The sequence below is a fragment of the Numida meleagris genome, chromosome 2 (assembly GCF_002078875.1).
Source record: "Numida meleagris isolate 19003 breed g44 Domestic line chromosome 2, NumMel1.0, whole genome shotgun sequence".
Lineage (NCBI taxonomy): Eukaryota > Metazoa > Chordata > Aves > Galliformes > Numididae > Numida > Numida meleagris.
In genome coordinates, this window is record NC_034410.1 from 26281464 (window position 1) to 26302420 (window position 20957).

Sequence of the window (20957 nt, forward strand, 5' to 3'; positions counted from 1 at the left end):
AACTCTATTTCAGATATGGCAAAGTAACAGCACAAGAAAATAATGCAGGTTTTTTTACCCAGACATGAATATTTACTCTGATTTTGTTAAGACATATTACTAAAAATATTTTAAAATATTCTTGAAGCATGCTTTTCATGAGTTCTGACAAATGTTTCATTGTGAGAGTGAACTGAAAACCTTTCACATTGTTCAGACTTATTACTTGTCTTGCACAATTTGTTGAATAAGAAATTTGAAGGAATATTTTATAAATGAAGGCAAAAAATAAAATAATGAACATGTTTAATCAAAGTGAATATTTTCTTATTCCGGTCATAGACAACCACCCACTCACCCCACACAAATAACAGTCAGATTTAACTGGGAGAGAGATAGTAAACACTGTGGTCACTTAGCTGCACATTACGGAATGAAATAAAAGTGATAAATTTAATCCTAATTAATATGAATTTATACAGGACATACATGACCAACACTTTGCCACATTCAGTCTTGGAGGACCATTTATATTTAAATAGTTTCTGCATCTTTATCACTTTGTGTTTAAACAAATTTTTGTTCTTTAAAAAGTAGGTAATCCTCCATTCCTAGAGCTGTTCAAAGCCAGGTTGGATGGGGCCCTGGGCAGCCTGATCTAGTGGGTGGCAACCCTGCCTATGGCAGGGGTTTTGAAATAGATGACCTTTGAAGTCCCTTCCAACCCAAGTCATTCTATTATTCTCTGAAATTGAACTTTACTAAAAGCAGCATTTATCTTATTCTGTAACCAAAATCAAGAATCAACAGGATGAAATCCCCAAACCACCTTTTACATTGATAATGTGAATGCCTTGACTTTCTCTTTTCATTCTTGTGGATGTGTAGGCACCAGATCAAGTTCGTCATACACTAACTAGAGCTCTATTTTCCATTGAATAGGTCCTCATTGCCCTCTTTCATCATTACAAAGGACACCATGTGAATTCCTTTCCTGTCTGTCAGGACTCAAGTTAAAGCATCTTTTCTCATTCACTATTTTCCCTGAGTCTTCACATCTAATCTCCCTCTTCAGATCATTTCTTCATAATCTCTTTAAAATCAAGAGTTTTCTACTTACTGACATAGGCTTATCTGTCTCCATCCCAAGTTGCAATTACTGAAAAAATTCTTTACTCTGGTCTTGAACAAAAAAAAAAAAAAAAAAAAAAGAAAGAAAGAAAGAAAGAAAAGAAAAGCCACAGTGCTGAAACAAATGAGGATATTTTGTGCTACATGATGGAAGAGTTTTGACAAACAGGTTGACATAACCCTTGAAAAGTAAGCACTTTAACCAGAGAGCTATTAGACAGTTCATTTCTCTCCCTTCTCCTTTGTGATCATGCCTGTCTGTATGCATTTAGGTACATTTCGAAACGCCTAGTAGACTGAACTCCTAGGAAGTACTTCTGCCCCCTCTCAGGCATTAACATGATCTAGGAACATTCAGTCTTGCAAAAATGCATAGAGTCCTAGGGTCTTATGGAAAATAAATTAAGGATACTTTATTCACTGAAATTCACGTATATTAGCAACCAAAGGTGTTAGATGAGGAACTCCTCTCTCCAATTTCACTTCTGGCACTGAAGTATTTTTAAAACAGAGTTTGCCTTGAAACACGTAACATTATAAAGCCTGACAAGCATGCAACTGCATAGACATGGTGTTTATTCTACTCTTTGGGAAGTATAAAACCAGGAGGTTAAAATCAGAGGAGTTTTGAGACCTGAGTTTTTAATCAAGCAGTGAAGGAGGATGAAGTGGTCATAAGATCAATGACATATTGAAAAAACAACTAAGAATTGTTCTTAGGATTTTCAGGTGAAGCAGAATGCTTTTGCACAGTTCTCTTCCAAAGAGGGTGGAGCCCAAAAGAGTCCAAGTAGAGATGTTACTGCTTGAAAAAGCTCAGAAAGAGCTTAAGGAGTGCCCTTGGCCTGGAGGGCTTATAACATCCTTCTAACCCCACTAGAAGCCACTTAGCTCACTGATCTGACAACAGTGAGCCTCAGATTTGCCAGGAGAACTTCTGATATTCAGTATGTTTCCTACACCCAAATCACCTCCTTTCCTCTGAATTTCCATTGCCTCCCCCTTTGAGTAAGTTATTACCTAAGGATCTGTTCTTACATACCATACTGAGATGCAACCATACACATAAAATTATAGATTTATAATTGTTCTCTGAGTTTAGACTTTTTGCCTTTCATTCTAGAAAGGCACTGTTATTGACTAAAAGTATATTCAAAGTTTTACCTTAGTTTGTTAAAGAGAAACGGGAAACAGCCAACAGCAATTGTTACACAAAAGACTAAGTCTTTGTGATCACACAACTGCAGATAAACCAAATAACTTAGCACAAGGTAGAAACAAAGAATAATTTTGATGTAGTTAGAAATGCTTATGCTTAGTCAGTTGCATGTAGAAAATGTATATGCTACCTGGAACTTGATCAATAGTGTTTAAAAAATCAGTGATGGCAAAGGTATTACCTCCTGGATTTTATCTCATGACTTATTCCAGCGATATCAACTCAATACTACATCTTCCACTTCAAGAGCATAACGCGCATTACTTCCTTCAAACTGTCAGAAGAAGCAATTTTACAATATGATCGAACCTTGCTGACTTTGTGCAACTCTTCAGTAATTATATTAGTACCTGTAGGCAGGCATTACACCCAACAGTGACAGCACATCACAGATCACAGCAGCAGCTGATTTAACAAAGATAAATGAAGCACAGGGTAGAAATAAAGAAGAATTTTGATGTAGCTAGAAATGCTTATGCTTAGTCAGTTGCACGTAGAAAATGTGTATACATGGTCTGCATCACAAAATAAAAAAAGAAAAATATGCATATTGTTTTCAAAGAGTGACAACTATGATAATCTTTATTTAGGAATTATTACTCCTCACTTTGTTGCTCCAAAAGTAATGACTCCTATTTATTTCCATGGAAACTGCAGCAGATACAAAGAGCACAATAACATTATTTGATAGAGCAAATTCTCAGCTACAAAACACTATTTTTCAACATAATCATCACCATGAGCTATATATGTACATCAGGAATAAACAAGAGCCTGCATGTCACACTCATAAAAATCTGCATCAGTAGAGATGACCCACTGTTTCACAGCTGCTATGACGGCATCACTGCTAAGAAAATGTCACCCGCACAGTCCATCTTTCATCAGCTCAAACAGATTTAAGTCAGAAGGTGCCAAATACAAACTATATGGTGGATGCAGAAGGACAGCCCAACCAAGACTGGCAACATGCTCCATTCTTCCAACTTATATGGCACCTGGCACTGTAGTGTTGCAAGAGAAAGGCTTTCTTCTTCTCTGCTGACACTGGAAGTTTAAGACTTCTGTTCAGTCAGCACTGCTATGTAATGGTCAGAGCTGATGGTTTGTTGAGATCCCAGGAAATCCAGAAGGATCATCTCTTTCCTATCACAAAAGTCAGTGCACACAACTTTACCCACAGAGTGCAACATCTGAAACTGAGGAATTCACATTCTTGCCACTCCATGGACCATCATTTTGACTCCAGCTCAGAATGGTGACACAATGTCTCATCACCATTAGTTATGCAATCCAGGAAACAGTCACCTTAGGCCTTGTATTGTTTCAACCGCTCCTGACAAATTTGCATATGGTGTTCTTTCTGTTTCCATGGGCTGTGTTCATGGGACGCACTTGCTGCAAACTTCATGATATTCCAACATTGCCATCATCCTTTCCAATGCACGGAAACCGATATCCAGATCCACAGACAGTTCCCTAGTTGTAATCCACCAATTTGCACAGATGAGTTGAACAAGACACTCTTTGTTTTGTGGTATGACAGTTGTACATGGCCATCTGGAATGTGGCTTGTCTTTTATGTCGCTTTCACCACTGCTGAAATGCACCACCCATCACCTCACAAAGCTCACATCCACTGTTTGGTCTCCACAAATATTCAGCAAGCATTGACAAATGTCAATGGGTGCCATTTTCTTTGCAGGGAGGAATATAATTCCATACTTTTGCTTCATATGTACTTCCATGTCAGCGCCATTTTGTCAGACTGTCCCTCTGCTGCCATCTGTCACACAGCAACAAAATGTAATGGAAGGTTCAGCTTCTACTGCCATACCACCAACATCCGCCTCTAACACTGTTGGCCAGCACAATAAAATAGGAAGCATTACTTTTGAACTAACCCTTGTGTATAGAAAGATCAAAATCTTAATCTATGGCAGACAGTACAAACAAGAACATTATAAGTTGCTCTTGAATATGAAAATAACACAATGAAAATGGATGATAAAATTTAATAGAAATTAACACAATACCTTTTACTGAATTAGGGCGCAGATACATGTATTTTCTCTTTTTCTAAGACATTCAGAGAATGCTCCTCAAAGCTTTGTAACAATTAAGGTAGAATAAGAATGAAATTTGAAATATTTCAGGAACAGATAGAAGTCCAGCAAAGCAATGAAACAAAACAAGCAATTACAAATCATTCAGCTCTGAGAGGTACAACCACTGATGAACATAACAGGTCATCCAATGCAAATAAGGGTTCCCAATGATCTAGAGAAATAATCTATATTTTGAAATATGTCATTTGATTATTATTAACACATAGGTCTCAAATGATCAAATGTTCTTGGTCCACCATAAATATTTAAAATAAAAGTGTGATTCAAACTCTTTTTTACCATAGTCTTCATAATCTTTCATGCCTCATGAAAGTTCCCACCATGCTTACAGCTTTTCTGCATTTGGGTGCAGCGTTCTGTAATATCCACAAATGCCTGAATTACCCAGATACTCTTCTAACGTTTCATTCTGTGATTCTGTGATTTATGTTTCTTTGTTAATACTTTGTGTGCTATCATTGTGACACTGAAGATGAAATCAAAAGTAATTTAAAACATAACGCATAGGAACATCTTAGATCCCTCCCACAAGTGTACTCTTACCTACACAGATTTTTTTTTTTGTTTTCCTAAATTTGCACACCATATTTTTCAGGAAATTCAGAGAGTCTCAATTCACATAACCTTAATAAACAGCTCTATGTCCTGGTTGATAAATATTTTTCAACTTCATAACTCCAGTGTTCAGTGATGTGTGTCCACCTTACATCAGGGAAATCACCACCTCTCAATACAGTAAATTCTGTTCAGTGAATATTCAAAAACTGCTGTTCTCTACCTTAAATCATCAAGCAGACAGACACAGCAGCTCAGCTCTGGGATCTAGCTGTTTCTTCATTTTGCTATATAGAGCCAGATATTCTGCACTATTGAAGACTTTGCTTTGGTTTATTTTAGTGAAACCAGATGGTTTTGCCTAGTGACAAGGAAAATGAAACCAGCTGCATATTTCTACCTGAACAAAATGTACACACCAGGTCCACACAGCATGGGATGAGAACATTTGGTAAGAAATGTGAAGTTTAAAGACTAGCAACTGTAATCAACTATATCCATCTAAATGTCATGCAGTACACTGGAGGTCCACTAACACAGTATAATTCCAGCATAAATTGCAAAAACAAACACTCATTCTCACAAGAGATCAAGATTGTGAGAATTTATTCAATTTAGTTTCAGTTGGAGAAGAAGAAATGACAGTGAATGGCAATCATTCTGTGAAATGGTGGAGACTAGAAGGGACCACTGGAAATCATTCGGTCTAACCTCTCTTCTCAAAGCAGGTTGCTTACAACACTGTCCATGCTGAACTGAAGATAAGTAAACCATAGAAGTGTTAACCTGAACTTTACAACATTTCTCAGAATTTTATAGTAGTAAATAGGAGAACAGTAGTAGATAGAGTCATAACCCCTGAGAGGTTTTCAAAGTGCAGAGAAGAGTCCCACAACCCATCCCCAACCCTAAAATCCAGTATCAAGAAACTATACCAGGTATCATAATTGCTATTTTATAAGAGAAAGAATGCCCCAACTCAAACCTCATGACACCTGCAGATTTTTTTCCGAGGCATTCTTAACAAAACACACTGCAGTAAGCCAGAATAGAAGTCATGGAGTAGCACACACTATGACAACTTTTGAAAAAGTCTTCAGATACAGAAAACAGATACATGCAAGTCAGTTACAAAAGCTAGCACCAATCTAAATTTAATAACAAAAACAGCATGTGTCTCAAAAAAATGGATATACTTCACAGAATCATACAGGTTGGAAGGGACCTCTGGAGATCATCTAGTCCAACTTCCTGCTAAGGCAGGTTTCCTAGAGTAGGCTGCAAAGAAAAGTGTCCAGGTGGGTTTTGGATATCTTCAAAGAAGATCTCACAAATTCTCTGGGCAGCCCTTTCCAGTGCTCTGTCACCCTCAAAGTAAATAAGTTTCTCCTCATGTTTGTACACAACTTCCTGTGCTCCAGTTTGTGCCCACTTCTACTTGTTCTGTTACTGGGAACCACTTAAAAGCGCTTGGCTTCATCCACTTGGCTCCTGCCCATTAGATATTTATAAGCATTCATTAGCTCCCCTATCTTCTCCAGGCTGAACAGTCTCAGGTCTCTCAGCCTTTCCTCATAAGGGAGATGCTTCAGGCCCCTCATCATCTCTGTGGAGCTGAGGAGCCCAGAATTGCACACAGCACTCAGTAGTTCACTAATAACACGTGCCAAAAGGCATACACACACACACACACACACACATATATAAATCAAGCTTATTTACTAGACAGAATCTTAGCCACACATTCCTGCATGGCTAAGATTTTATACTGTATTCACAGAAAGAAAAGTTAATACTGTCTCAGTCGGATGAGCTCACTACTGTTCAATTCAGCTTTATATCATCTCCTCTAATACTCCAGTCGAAATTTCAAAACTTTGTGCTAGATATCTCTTCAGATCACTGATGAACTGTTGTCCTAGTTCTATTTCTAAAACCTCCCCATAAGAGGAGGGGGGAAAAAAAGAATCAGTAATATCCATCTAAATATCCTTACTATACCAACCATACCATAAGGATATGACATCCCCTGCTATCAAAACGACAAACATTTCATATACCATTTGAAGACAACCAGCAGATTAAGGCAGTATCCGTGTGATGAACTTAAAAGAAAAACACTGGCTGAAAGCATTTAGCATATTAGGATTCCTGATCATTGTCTGGGATCTTGGCACTCTCTTTCTCCTGCAAAGAGGAGAGGGGAATAAGAGAGAGATCAGAGACCAGAAAAGTAACAAACGACTTCACCAGGCTGAAAAGATATTTTATCAGTAATTCTAGATGCATGGCAATGCCTAGTTCTCCCGAGGAGAAACACAGACAACCCCTAAAAGCAACAAGGTTATAATCAAGTGAAGTGGCATATTGCTTCATTATAGGCAAAAGCTTATCATATGACTCAAGAAAGTCCAAATCCTTCCTACAGGCTATTCTGTTTCCTCTTTTATTCCTGATCAAGCATAAGACTAATTTAATAAAATATAGGAAATTGAAAAGCAATTGAAAAGCAATACATTCTGTTAAAAAGTCCATTTCTGTGCAAAGGTAGCCTATATTCATCAGACTAAGCTACCTGTAAGAAATCCCTCAGTGTAAATGAGAAGTACACTGCAAATGCAAAGGCTTTTTTTTTTTTTTTTTTTTGGACACAAAGGAATAGCAAAGAAAAGGAGTGCAAAGATTTAATTAGGCTTCTAATGCTCTGCCTTATTCACTCTATCTTGTCATTCATTGCTAGAAAAGAACCATTCTGACTTGTTTTTCATCACATTATTGACAAATCACCAATGTTACAATATAAAAAAATCATACCGTGAACATGCTTATACTATTCCTTATTGTGGGTTACACAGAGCAGAGAGGTCACAGAAGGAAAATCTTAAAAGGACAAACTAACTGTTCACTACATAATTATATCATACTTGTTCTAAACAAAAGTTCTTAAGAAGGTGAAAAACTGGGAGGAAAAACCAAATTGGTTTTCTCCTGGTTTCACTGACTTGACTTCAGAGCACATGTGCTATAGGCAAAGTAAACAGAGCAACTCCATAGCAGACTGGGAGCTCATTTTCATAAGTATTGGTTAACTATAGCTATTAAAATTGATCTATGTTACTATTAACATCTTTAAATGCAAACTATTAAATGGAGACAATAAAATGCTGGAGAGTTTATTCTCTGAATGCCTAGAAACTTGCTTAAATGCAAAATGGTACTATTATTACTACATTTTTCTATAAACTTGTGCATCTATTTTCTCTCTTATTAAGTGCGTATCAAGTATTTCTAAATCTGTAATGGAAACATAAGTTATGTTTGGAATTTTTCAGTGATTCAAAAAGAAGAAGGAAAAAAAATCTCATCAGTATCATTGTGCTACTCATCTTCCTGTAGGAAGTGAAAGTTGCAAAGGATTCTCCCTTCCTCAAATTTCTCTTCCTAGCATTATTGGAGAGCTTCTCTTCTTGTTTAAATGAATTTCCTTTTAATCCTTTGCTTGAGCTGCTGTACGGATAGAGCCTCTTAAAAAATTCAGGATATTGCTGTGACTGTGAATTGATCTGTTTTCGTGGCAGAAGGCTCCATCCAGGAAAGAGACCATCCCCTCAAAGTTGTTTTTCAAAGAAATGATTAATTTGCACTCTCTTACTATCTTATTATTAATTAATAGAAAAGCAAATTTAAAATAAATGTCTACTTTTGGGACTGGCTTTTTCCTGTCAATGTACAGGAAAAAATGCCAACTTTCACGCCAATTTGAAATACTAGTGGGCTTGAATTTTTTTCATTTCCTAAAAGGCAGCACTTTTTAGTTCCTTACATAGGAATTAACGTTATATTATGGAACAAAAATGGACATGTTCCTCAATGTTAAGATTCTGAATTAGTGTAATATACAGATAGACACAAGACAGTCCCTATTAATTTTTAAAGCAAAGTTAAGGTTGGAACAATGTTTCGACTGTGCAATCTTTAAAACATACACATAATTCATTAGCACCAAAGTAAAGGAAATTATCTATCTAGCGTGGTGCTGAATCCACATAGCCTGTTTGCCTTTGGCTCTTTGGTTATGAGATCTGGCATCAGTTGGATTATTTCACCTAATCCATCATTAGCTTTCACGTGTCCTATATACTGTGCAACAAACCTAAATTTAACAAACCCTACTCCCCGTCAATTACCACACCGAATATATTACATGTCAGCACACAGCATAAAGATTAGACATGCTGCGTTACATCCTTCTTTGTGAAATGCCAGTATTTTTAGAGCACTGTTAACACTGCTGACTCCAACTGTAACAAATGGTCCTTTCCATTGTCAGCAGACACTAGAGTCCTGACCTTTGCTATTTACATACAACACACGCTATATAAAATCAAAAACCTCAACAGACCTAGAAAACGCTTGACAGGGTCAGATACATAGGCTTTTTAATTGCGATATTCGCCAGGCTGGTGGAGTCCTGGTAAGTGACCCAATTTGTTTTCCTAGAATTCTACACATAAACATTACTAACACATTTAACTTTCTCTGTCCATGTACACAAAGCACACAAAAATGTTACTGCTTACAACAGAAACTAAACATGCTGTTGCTATGTTAGTACAGCATCCTTACTTACCGGTCTTCCACAGATAGACAGACGAAGTTTGGAATTCACTCTGTGCCCGAGCGTCCCAGCTCCCCAGCAGCAGGACCACCAGCACTCCCACGCAGCGGGCTGGCGGAGCGGAGAGCCCTGGCCCACGGGGGAAAGCAGCGCTCCCCTCGTTCAGCCCCATGCCTCCAGCAGCCCGCGTCCAAAGCCCGCAGAGAGACCGTGAAATCTTCTCCGAATAAAATTCCCCTCTTCAAAATTTCTTTGCAGGGAGAAGCAGACTGAAAGCCCCTTTCTTGCTTTTGTGCATGTCACTTGCAAAGGAAAAACTGTTTAACACTCGGGAACAATAGAGTCTTTGCTTGCTCTCGCTACAGCGGCTGCTGCTAGTATGGTTGCTGCTCCACGCTCTTCCATTCAGCGGTTAGTAGCAGTTTTCCATCAGCTATAAGAGAGACAGCTGTCCGCAGGGGGCTCCAGCTGACTGAGCAGGTTATCTTGCGCTGGGAGGCGGCAGCAGTCATTTACACCAGCTGGAGAGAGCGAGACAGAGAGAAACAGGGATGAGGAGGAACACAAATAACCCAGCGCTGTAAGCTCAACACAGAGAGTGACTACGAAAGCCTGGCTTCCCAGACATCTCTCCCTGGAATAGCCCAAATGACACGCGCTAAGAAGAAAAGAAATCATCATCAGACGTGCTTCAGAAACACAAGTCATGCAACCAGAACAGACAGAATTGGAGCGATATTATATTAATTATGAAAGCATCGCACACTTGTCCTGAAAGCAACATACATGCCACGTTAACCATTCTGTAAACAACAAAAAAATAAATGGTTACTCATGCGTTAAATAGACATTTAAGTCCCCACAGAGGGAAATGAAAGGAATAACAAAACAAAAGAACAACCCACAACTTTATTTGCATATTCATCAAATCTGTTTCAGGTAATATCATGCATCTCTCTACTGTGTATGAATGTAAGCACATTATCTCTGTGGTAGATAAAGTCTGCATGTAACATATAATGCAAAATAACATCCCTTCCTATCCAGTTAAGTATGTACACACATATACATGCATAAATGTCAACTGTGTTATTTAAAGTAATTTGAAGATCAAGTTATCAATCATTTTTAAAACACACACTGAGTTTTACATATGAAAGTATTCAGGATACATTAGGCTGTCATGATGATACAAAAACGTGAAGAGAGACAAAGCTTTTAAAATAGGCATCCTTATCTCTCCCACCCATTGCCCAGTGAACAGATGCGGTAACAAGCCTGAAGATCAGGTTTCAGACATCCATAAACTGCAAAGCAAATGAGAAATTTTCAAGGAAACTGTTACCATATCCAAAAAGTTCCATTCAAAATGCAAGCAGCCACAAAAACACACTGCAGGAGCACATGATCCAGAGTTTTAAAAGGATGGAGCTATTGTTGTTTAAAGAAGAAACCTTCAGTGAACCTCTCTCGGGACGCCTGTCATTTTGCACAACCTTCTTAGACTCAGCCTTTTCACATGCATTTGATTAAAATCAGCCATGATCAAATAATTCCCAAGTCTTTGCCTGTTTAAATATTCTGACATCAGAGCAAATTAGCAATGTTGAAGGTTGCAAATTCGTCTTTGTTTACTTTCCACTCTGTTACGCCTCTAAGAGAGAATTAAAGGCTCAGGGAGCTCTAGCACTGTGAGGCTGTGATTAAGAGAGATAAGCAAGTGTGGATTACTGTTCCTCAGCTGTTGAAAAACAGGCAACAATCAGGAGATTATAGGTTGATAAGGGATACATAGAAAGCCATGATCTTAACAAATTTATAGCATCCTGATGCAGAACTTGCAACCTCAGCTAAAGCACTTATGGAAATACATTTTAATCACTTCTGCTACATCATACGGCATTCAATTTAGGAAGCATGGAAACCCCTTCATCCTGTGTTTTGTTGAGCTAGACAGAATACTGTTAATGTCCTCTGAGTTTATAGAATTATAGCAATTCCACAGGTAAATTTGAGGTTAAGTTATTCACATGTGCATTGTTTTTCATGCCACATTGGAAGTATTCATATATTCAACCTAATAAAGATAATGCAATCTTCATAATTTCTGAAAAATATTACAACAAATTTAAGGGCTTAAAAAGTTTTATGACCACCAGGAAATCTGTGGCAACTTTATTGACTTGTATTGTCAATATTAAATATTTATTACTTATACACTCCTTCGAAGAATTAAGATTAAAGATGTTGGCTTTTCAGCTGGAGATATACACCAGGAGGAAAAAGATACATTCATGGCATGAGTAGGGGCATAGGCACCGTGTTGAGAGTTATTAACAGCAATGGATTCTACCTACAATTTTTAAGAATGTCTAAAGAAAACCTCTGAAAATATTTTGTACATGAGTCAGATCGTCCGGAAACATCATCAGGAAACAGATCATCCATGTAGTTGGCACAATGAATCAAAGTGGTTTTTGACAGCAGAACAAAGCAGTATCATGCAAGGGTGAATACACATACACAATCATTCAAACATTTTCTTGTACTTATGCAACAATGGGAACACATACTTTTAAAATTTAGGTAAACTAGAGATTATGAAAACTCATATTTGCACACTACTTTTTATGGCTGTACTTTTTTCTTCTGACAACGATCAATAAAGTATGGAAAAGTAATTTCACTTTCACTGGTAACAAGCTAAGATGCACTTAAAACTGTTCAGAAATATGTCAGGGAGAAAGCAGGCATAACTGGGAATATTTATTGTGTAGATGTAAGTGTTTGTCTAGAAAAGCAGTAAGGATTCCTGAAGAGCTGACTTTGGTAAACACTCAACTCTGAGCTATGCCATTTTTGCAGACCAAAAACTCATCTTTTAATCAGAGCAGGAAAACACAAGCAAGAGAGTAGATGGATGCCTGGAGACACCATAACCTATCTGCAGGAATTAGGCCTCAGATACAGGAGACAATATATATAGACTGTAATCTTCAAATGGGCTAACATGAGAGAGTTTCTGGCAGCCTTTTCCGTGTCAGTGTGCCCAACATATTCTGACCTTATTTGCTACAGTGGGCAAGGGTCCTCCCCCAGTAAGCAGTGCAACCACAATTTCCAGCCCACAATGACAACCCATATTCTAATTATAATCTAATGATCATAAATTATCAATTGTTTGCAGTTTAGACATTCCCAAATGCATATTTATATACTTTTGAAAAGAAACCTCTGACAAAGCATAGAAATAACCTGCAAACAACATTAATCTCTGTATCAGTAACATAACATTGTCAGTGCTATACCTTAGAGCATCAACAAATGAATCTCAGTAGACTTGTATTCACATACATTTATTTATTTGAAGCACTGTAACCATGTGGAATCTGTAAACTGCTCTCATAAGTGAATGACAAGTTAGCACTTTTTTGTTTTCTAGGGAAAAATAACTGATCTCAAAGACATTCATGAAAACAAGACAGAGTTAGTCATAAAATATTAGAATTATTTTGTTCATGTTTTCTAGCATCAAACAGTTAGAGGATGACAAAAAAAAATGCACCATATATTTTATTTAGTGAAAAGAGAAATTAGAACAAAATACCAGTTTTATAGCCACTGCATATGAAAAGTTGCCTGCCAAACAGAATCTCCTTGCTAGTACTAGTATATTTCTATACTAGTAGCTAGTCACATTTCATAAACCTGTCACTGTTTGTGAAATGCCATGATTAAGAGCTTCAAGATCATCTTACGTTCTGTGCTGAAGACGTATTTCTAAACATAGTAAAATGAAAAAGCATAAAAAGACCACAACATACATATGGCACATCAGCCTATACACTCAAAAATACCCAATAAGATGCATGTCCAGCATCTCTCTGTAGGCCCTGCATAAGTCAGCAACTTCAGTAAAGCTTCAGTCTGTTCTTCTAGATGTATAGAAGATATTTTACAAACTCTTCCATTTTCCTCTCTAAGTCATCTGTGCCGTGTGAATACTCAAATACCAGAAACTTCAACCAGATTCTAAAGAATGAAAATTGTTTCATTTCCTATGTAGGAAATGTAAACTCCTCCTAATCTGAACTCTGATTATTGAAGTTTGTATTGGTGAAGACTTTCTCCCTTCACATTGCTATGAAAAGAACAAATGTTGCCAAAGATAAGTTGAATACCCCTCTAGAAGGAAGAGTTAGAATAATAGAATATCTTGCGTTGGAAGGGATGCATAAGGATGATCAAATCCAATTCCTGGTTCCACACAGAACCACCCAGAATTCAAACTCTGTGTCTGAGAGCATTGTCCAAATGCTTCTTGAACTCCAGCAGGCTTGGTGCTCTGATCATTGCCAATAGGAGCATGTTCCGGGGTCCAACCACTCTCTTGGTGAAGTACCCTCACCTAATACCAATTCCATGTCATCCCCTTGAGTCACTGTCACCAGAGAGCAGAAATCAACGCTGCTCCTCCACTCCCTTCATGAGGAGTTGTAGGCCACCATGATACCTCCCCTCAGTCTCCTTTTCTCCAGGTTGAATAAACCAAGGGACCTCAGCTGCTCCTCATACATCTTGCCAATCATACCCATCTTTGTTGCCCTCCTTTGAATGCTCTCAAGGCTGGACGTGGCTCTGGGCAGCCTGGTCTAGTGGTTGGCGACCCTGCACTCAGCAGGGAGCTTGAAACTAGATGATCTTTGAGGTCCTTTTCAACCCAGGCCATTCCATGATTCTATGATTCTAATTGCTTTATGCCTTTCTTATATTGTGGGACCCAAAATTACCCACAACACTTAAATTGAGCCCACACTACTGCAGAGCAGAGTTGGACAACCCGTTCCCTCAATAGGCGAGTAGTTCCCACACTCCAGAATATGGCTTTAATGAGTTTCTTACAGACAATAACAAATGGATACCCATTTCTGAAAAGTGTTCTACATTTTTAACCTATTGACCTGATTCAGTCGTGATATTAGGACAGTCTTGCATACATCCACTGTACAGGATGCAGTGGGCCCTTGGATATATCCACTGTAAATCTGTACAGTGCACTGTAGGGGTTGCATACCTGACTTTTAGGGAAGGTGTTAGGTGTGGCATGTTGCCTTACATTCTTATTTTGAAATCTCCATCAACTTAACAACGCAAATAACAACTCAAATGAGCTTGTGTTCTCTCTGCTCCCTGGCATAAACTCAGTCATCAAAACTTCTAGCTCTGCATTTTTTAAGTCCCTGCCTGACTTGCTTGCAGACGATTAAACGATTCTCTTGACATGAGACCATCAAGAATTTTACAAAAGAACTCCAGACCAGAATATGTTGTACAGGATCGTTTCAGGCTGTGGAGTTTTGAGCACTTCTCAGCACACTCAGTAGTGGTCTATTATTTTTCTTTATATGAAAGCTAGGGAGCCTAATTAGGGAAGACACAAGAAATACAACACATGTGAACAACCTTTGAATATATCACAACGTACTTTGTATCTCAAAACCAGGCAGATTCATTCCTGAATTCCAAAATGAAATGCGTTGTACAAAACTTGTATCTGAAAAAATTATTCTTTAGGGAACCTAAACATATAGCCTCTAGGTGTCACACTTGACCATGTCATAATACACTACTTCAGGATTTCTCATTCTTTCACAGCAGGTAACAGACCTTGATGTTATTCTTTCAAGGAGTGATATTATTAAATATCTTTCTTTCAAACTCGTAATTAAAAAAAGAAGGGAAAGAAAGAGATTAGCAAATTTTTGCCTCTTTCATACAAGTCACACAGTGTTTTGACAGAGAACTCTTTTGGTTTTGACAGAGAAATTGTTTTGGAAAACAGTAGTAGTACCACAGTGTATTTCAAACTTACATCATTCTTTTGAAGAATGGATTTTCAGGACAAATCAGGAAACTTTTAAGTCATGTATGTAAGTTTTGCAGAGGTGAGACAGAATTAAGCAAAAGAAATCACTAAAAAAAAATTAAACTCTTCAATGTTCCTAAATAATTACTTCAAAATCTTTGCAACAAGAAAAATCTTATTTTTAGAACATGAATAAAGATTCTACATGCACAGATACACAAACAGCAGATATCTAGAGGGAGAGGATGCCATCCAGAGGGACCTGGACAGGCTTGAGAGGTGGGCCCATGCCAACCTGATGAAGTTCAACAAGGCCAAGTGCAAGGTTCTGCACCTGGGTTGGGGCAAACCCAAGTTGAGTGGTGAATGGCTTGAGAGCAGCCCTAAGAAGAAGGACTTGTGAGTGTCAGTTTGAGGAAGGCTCAACATGAGCCAGCAATTTGCACTTGCAGCCCAGAAGGCCAACCATATCCTGGGCTGTATCAAGAGAAGTGTGACCAGCAGGTCAAGGGAGGTGATTCTCCCCCTCTACTCTACTCTCGTGAGACCCCCACCTGGAGTACTGCATCCAGTTCTGGCACCCCCAACACAAGAAGGACACTTAGCTGTTGGATTGGATCCAGAGGAGGGCCATGAAGATGATCAGAGGGCTGGAACACCTCCCCTACCTGGACAGTCTGTGAGAGCTGGGGTTCTTCAGCTTGGAGAAGAAAAGGCTTCGTGAGGACCTTATAGCTGCCTTCCAGTACCTGAAGGTGGCCTACAGGAGAGCTGGGGAGGGACTTTTTATAAGGGCATGTAGCAACAGGGAATGGTTTTAAACTGGAAGAGGGTAGATTTAGACAAGATATTAGGAAGAAATTATTTACCATGAGAGTGGTGAGACACGGGAACAGGTTGCCCAGAGAGGCTGTGGATGCTCCCACCCTGGAGGCATTGAAGGCCAGGCAGGATGGGGCTTCAGGCAACCTGGTCTAGAGGGAGGTGTCCCTGCCTAGAGCAGAGCAGTTGGAACTAGATGATCTTAAGGGTCCCTTCCAACATAAGCCATTCTATGATTCTATGAACTAATTTGGCAAATGCTTTCTTTTTATTGATGAAAATTAGTGATTTTTGGATAGATTTCTCTTTTATTTTGTGTTGTTTGCTCGTTCATTACTTTAAAATCTACTTGAAGCCCAGTACATTGGTGAAAATTTGCCTAGCCAATCTTTCATTTTTAAGGCTTCTTCTTCAAAAAGATGCAATTTAGATATTACTTAAATAATTATTTATGTACTGCTAGTTTTGAACAGTTGTCTCAGTTTGGGAGCCAAAAATATTTTTAATCAACCCCTTTGGTAGGGAACAATCAATACCCCTGGCCTGGAACATTCATGTGAAAAACATTCTTTATAAGAAGGCACATGTTAATGTACTGCAAGAAGGTATGTGAAAAACTACTGGCTAGTAGATAAAGCTAGAGAACTGCAGGTCATACTGAATTAACTAGTTCCACTATGCCTCTACAGTCTGAATGAATACTGTCCTTTCTACGCAGATTACACTGGCTTCAGCAGCAGACTGCATGAAGCGGAACTTTTGCAAGTATCTGAACAGGATGCAGTAGTGTCTCTGAAGTTCCCTACGTGGAAGTGGCATCTCTATCAAGAATTCAAGCTCTGAACCTTGTCTCATCAATTCAGAGATCTCTTTAGTCGCTTCTGGTGCAGCTTGCCTATCAGTAGTTAAAGCAGCATGCATTTTTCATTAGAAAACCAATTGCATTGATATAGTAGCTTACTGAAAGAGATTTTGAGCTTTTCATTTATTCAGAATCTAATGGAGTAAGCTCTTGTATTTGAATTTTCTCTTGAAGAGGCCACACCTAAAAGTAATTCAAATCAAACACAAAATTCATAAGCACAATACTAATTATGGTTAGGTTTTGTACAGAGGTCTGAATCACTCAAATACAAATACATTTCTCAGTTTAAGACTGCCAAATTCTCAGCTTCAGACTAACTTTATCCTATAAAGAAAGAAAATAGAAAAAGCACAAAAATTACTTTCGTTCTGATCCCATTCTTTTCAGTGAAGAAGAGAAACAGCAGTTCCTCCCTTGTGTTAATAAAAAAAGAATGAGGAAATTGGTGAAATTTGTCACTTAAAAACTTTTTTGGCAAGCTGTACTTTGGGGAATAAGCTTTTGCTTTTTTTAGAAGTGATCAGTGTCCTCTTCTTACCACAACCTCTGAAAAGAAGTTTGCACTTGGTTAGAAATCCTGAAACTGTGGTAACAGCATGCAATTATTAGGAGGTTGCTGAGGGGAAAAGATCTTAAAATTGGGTACAAACATGAGCATAAAACATAAAGTTAGCATCTAGGCCACTAGAATTCAAAGCTTGGTAAAGATTAAATGACAGGAAGAGCTAAGAAAACAGACTGGAATGAGGATAAGAAATCGAATGGAGGAAGTAGCGGTAATCAGAATTTCTGCGCATATACTATTTACTCTTCGGTCTTTTAACACATTTGACACATATCTATGGTTTGTTTACCCATGTAATTAAGACTGCATAAAGAATGAAGCATTTTTTAAATCTAGCTTTAATTACCTCACTTTCAGAAAGTCCATTACAGACTTCACTAATGGAGAAAAATAAATAGAATCAGTTCTCTATCAACAAGCCCACTGCACTAAATTTTCACACAGGAAACCAAAACACAGGACATCAATGGGGCTTTCCAAGTCAGCTCTGTTACTCCAATGTGTGCATATACTTTTCTTAATTTTTAAAATCAATGGGAACAGCTAGCCCCAATGCTGGACAGGAATTTATATTGAAAATAAATAAGCTTATCCAGACAATTTGCTCACTGGAGAAAAAAATAACAGTTTAAAATGATAGCTGTAAAAATAAATGAGTAGAATATACACTATACTTGAAATGCAGGCAGGGAAATTTCAAAGACAACAGTGAGTACTGAAATCCCTGGCAAGGAGAACAGAAAGACAGAGAATGGAATAAACAAAGAAAATCGGTGCCCATTATTGCTTTTGAAAATCCTCTCCTGGGATAGCTTAGTAATTTGCACATACCAAATCACCTTTAAACAAAAGCCACCCTCAGTCAATTTTAAACCTTCTCCTTATTAAAATCCTATTGATTGATCATTCTTCATCTAAACGTTTGACAAGCCAATTTCCATTTTCAAGGAGGGAAACAGTGGTCTTCTTTTTGAAGACATAAATCACTCAAACATCGTTATCAGTTCTCAAGTTAACTAATTAATACAAAGTAATAAGAAAATTAAATAAGGCTACTATTTATTTCTTTTTCTCCCATCAGCCAGTATTTTTAATGGCTTCCAGAAATTGATGAATTCAGTAGTACTGACAAAAAATATGTAGTTGGAAATAGCTTATAATGATTTGTTAACTTCATAAGAGTTCCAAATTAGCTGGCCAAAAGTACAGTGTGTGTGTTTTATGCTGACTTCAACAAATCAATAAACAAGAGGAATATAACTTGAGGAAACCGACTGAAGCATCTAACACCATTTTCACATGAGGTCATATTTAAAACCTATTCCTACCGACCAATCTTCCTGTTGAAAAACATAGGTTACTGTCATTGAAATCAACTCTGTAGCAAATTACAAAATAAAAAGGAAGGCAACAAAATAAATTCTAAGCCCATATTAATAAAAATATTATATCATTTAAAACTATGTCACTATGTAACCTTGAACACTAATGACTAGATGCGAAATGCTGAGTTGTGTCAAGAAAATCTCCCATTCTTCTAACTGCTGCTTTTTCTTCCTCCTCTGCTGTTGCAGCACTGTCCTCTCCCATGCTCAACTGCAGCAGCTTTTCACTGACAAAAAGAAAGCAAATAACCAAACCTAAGCAATATAAGCATGTGCAATAGGTAACAAGACAACCACGTATAATTGAATTTTATGCATACAGATCACAAAGCACTTAGCACAGTCTGTGTGCTACAGAAAATTCTTCTCTACACTATCAGCATTAGCATTAAAATTAGAGCTTCACCAGGGGGATCAAACCAAGCTTAAGGTGATGTGACACTTTCAAGACAGGAAAAAAAACATTGAATTGTCACCATTGCTCTTTTCTATGGTGACAAAAAAACATTACTGCCAGATTTTTCCAATCACAATTATACTTGCATATTCAAAAATGAGAGAAAAAGCTTTCTAATTAACTGTTAGTGGGAGCGCTGGTACTTCCACAAGTTGCTCCCATAAGATCTGAAACTAACCCAGGTCTAAGTATCTGATAGTTGCCCCTACATACTCTCTGTGGAATATAAGACGATTTATTTTGATATATTTTTCACTGAATAAAAAAACAGGATGAAGACTAAGAGAACAAGGATTTCTCTAAGCAATCAAACTATTCTTGAAATAGTGCAGAAAATTTCAAAGCAGACGGCTCTAATTCAGAATTTAATTCAGCATCCAGCTAGATGAGTGGACCATGACTTCCCCAGGAAACTTAATCTACCTGGATGAAGTGAGGTGAGGAGCACTCAAAAGATAAAGCAATATTAAACTACAACAGCAATGTCTGAATGATATTGAGGTCATGTAAAATAACAGCCTTAGTTCAGGTAAAGTGACTCAGGTTTTATCAGAGCCAAAAAAGAAAAAATAAAAAGCATGTCATGCATAAAGCAGAACCCAAACTTTACATAAAAATCTATTTCCTAGAGTTATCTTTAGGATAAGAGCTGGGGCTGTTCAGCCTGGAGAACAGAAGGCTCTGGAGAGACCTGATAGCAGCCTTTCAATATCTACAGGGGGGCTATAAGAAAGAAGGGGACAGACACTCTTTAGCAGGGTTTGTTGTAATAGGACAAGGGAAAATTATTTCAAACTAAAGGAGGGGAGATTTATATTGGATATAAGGAAGAAGTTTTTTACAGTAAGGGTGGTGAAGTGCTGGAACAGGTTGCCCAGAGAGGTCGTAAATGTCCAATCCTTGGAGATGCTCAAGGTCAGGCTGAACCAGGCTTAGAGTAACCTTATCTGGCTGTAGCGTCCCTGTTCATTGCAGGGGAGTTTGACTAGATGACCTTCAAGGGTTTCTTTCAACTCAGTGGTTCTATGATTCTATGAATAATTTCTGATTCTCTCATCTTATTGTTTATTTAACATATGTTTGTGTCTACATAATATTTATATATACATATTTAAATATATATATTTATATATATTTATATATATATATAGTTTTATATATATATAACTTGTATATAAATGTTCCAAACTCAACATATGTATGTATACATATAAACATATATATAAACAAAAAATCAACACAATTTATGACAATTTAAATTCTCTTAACATCCATATATAAATTCAGATGCAACATATCCAACTGTGCCTGTTTGGCTTTTATATCCATATTTAAGCAGAAGCTTATTCCTTTGAGATTTCCCATA

General features: G+C 37.6%; 1 protein-coding gene across 23 annotated transcripts in view; it reads right to left on the minus strand.

Annotated features, from left to right (window-relative positions):
• The window catches only part of THSD7A (thrombospondin type 1 domain containing 7A), a 289787-nt gene that overhangs the window by 201614 nt on the left and 67216 nt on the right, over window positions 1–20957 (minus strand). For all 23 annotated transcript variants that reach the window (XR_002435894.1, XM_021388797.1, XM_021388804.1 and 20 more), the window contains one exon: window positions 9644–10152. Coding sequence is in view for 22 of the 23 variants with exons in the window: in XM_021388797.1 (XP_021244472.1) it covers window positions 9644–9803 (160 nt within the window). In the remaining variant the exon portion in view is untranslated. The remainder of the gene's footprint in view (window positions 1–9643; window positions 10153–20957) is intronic.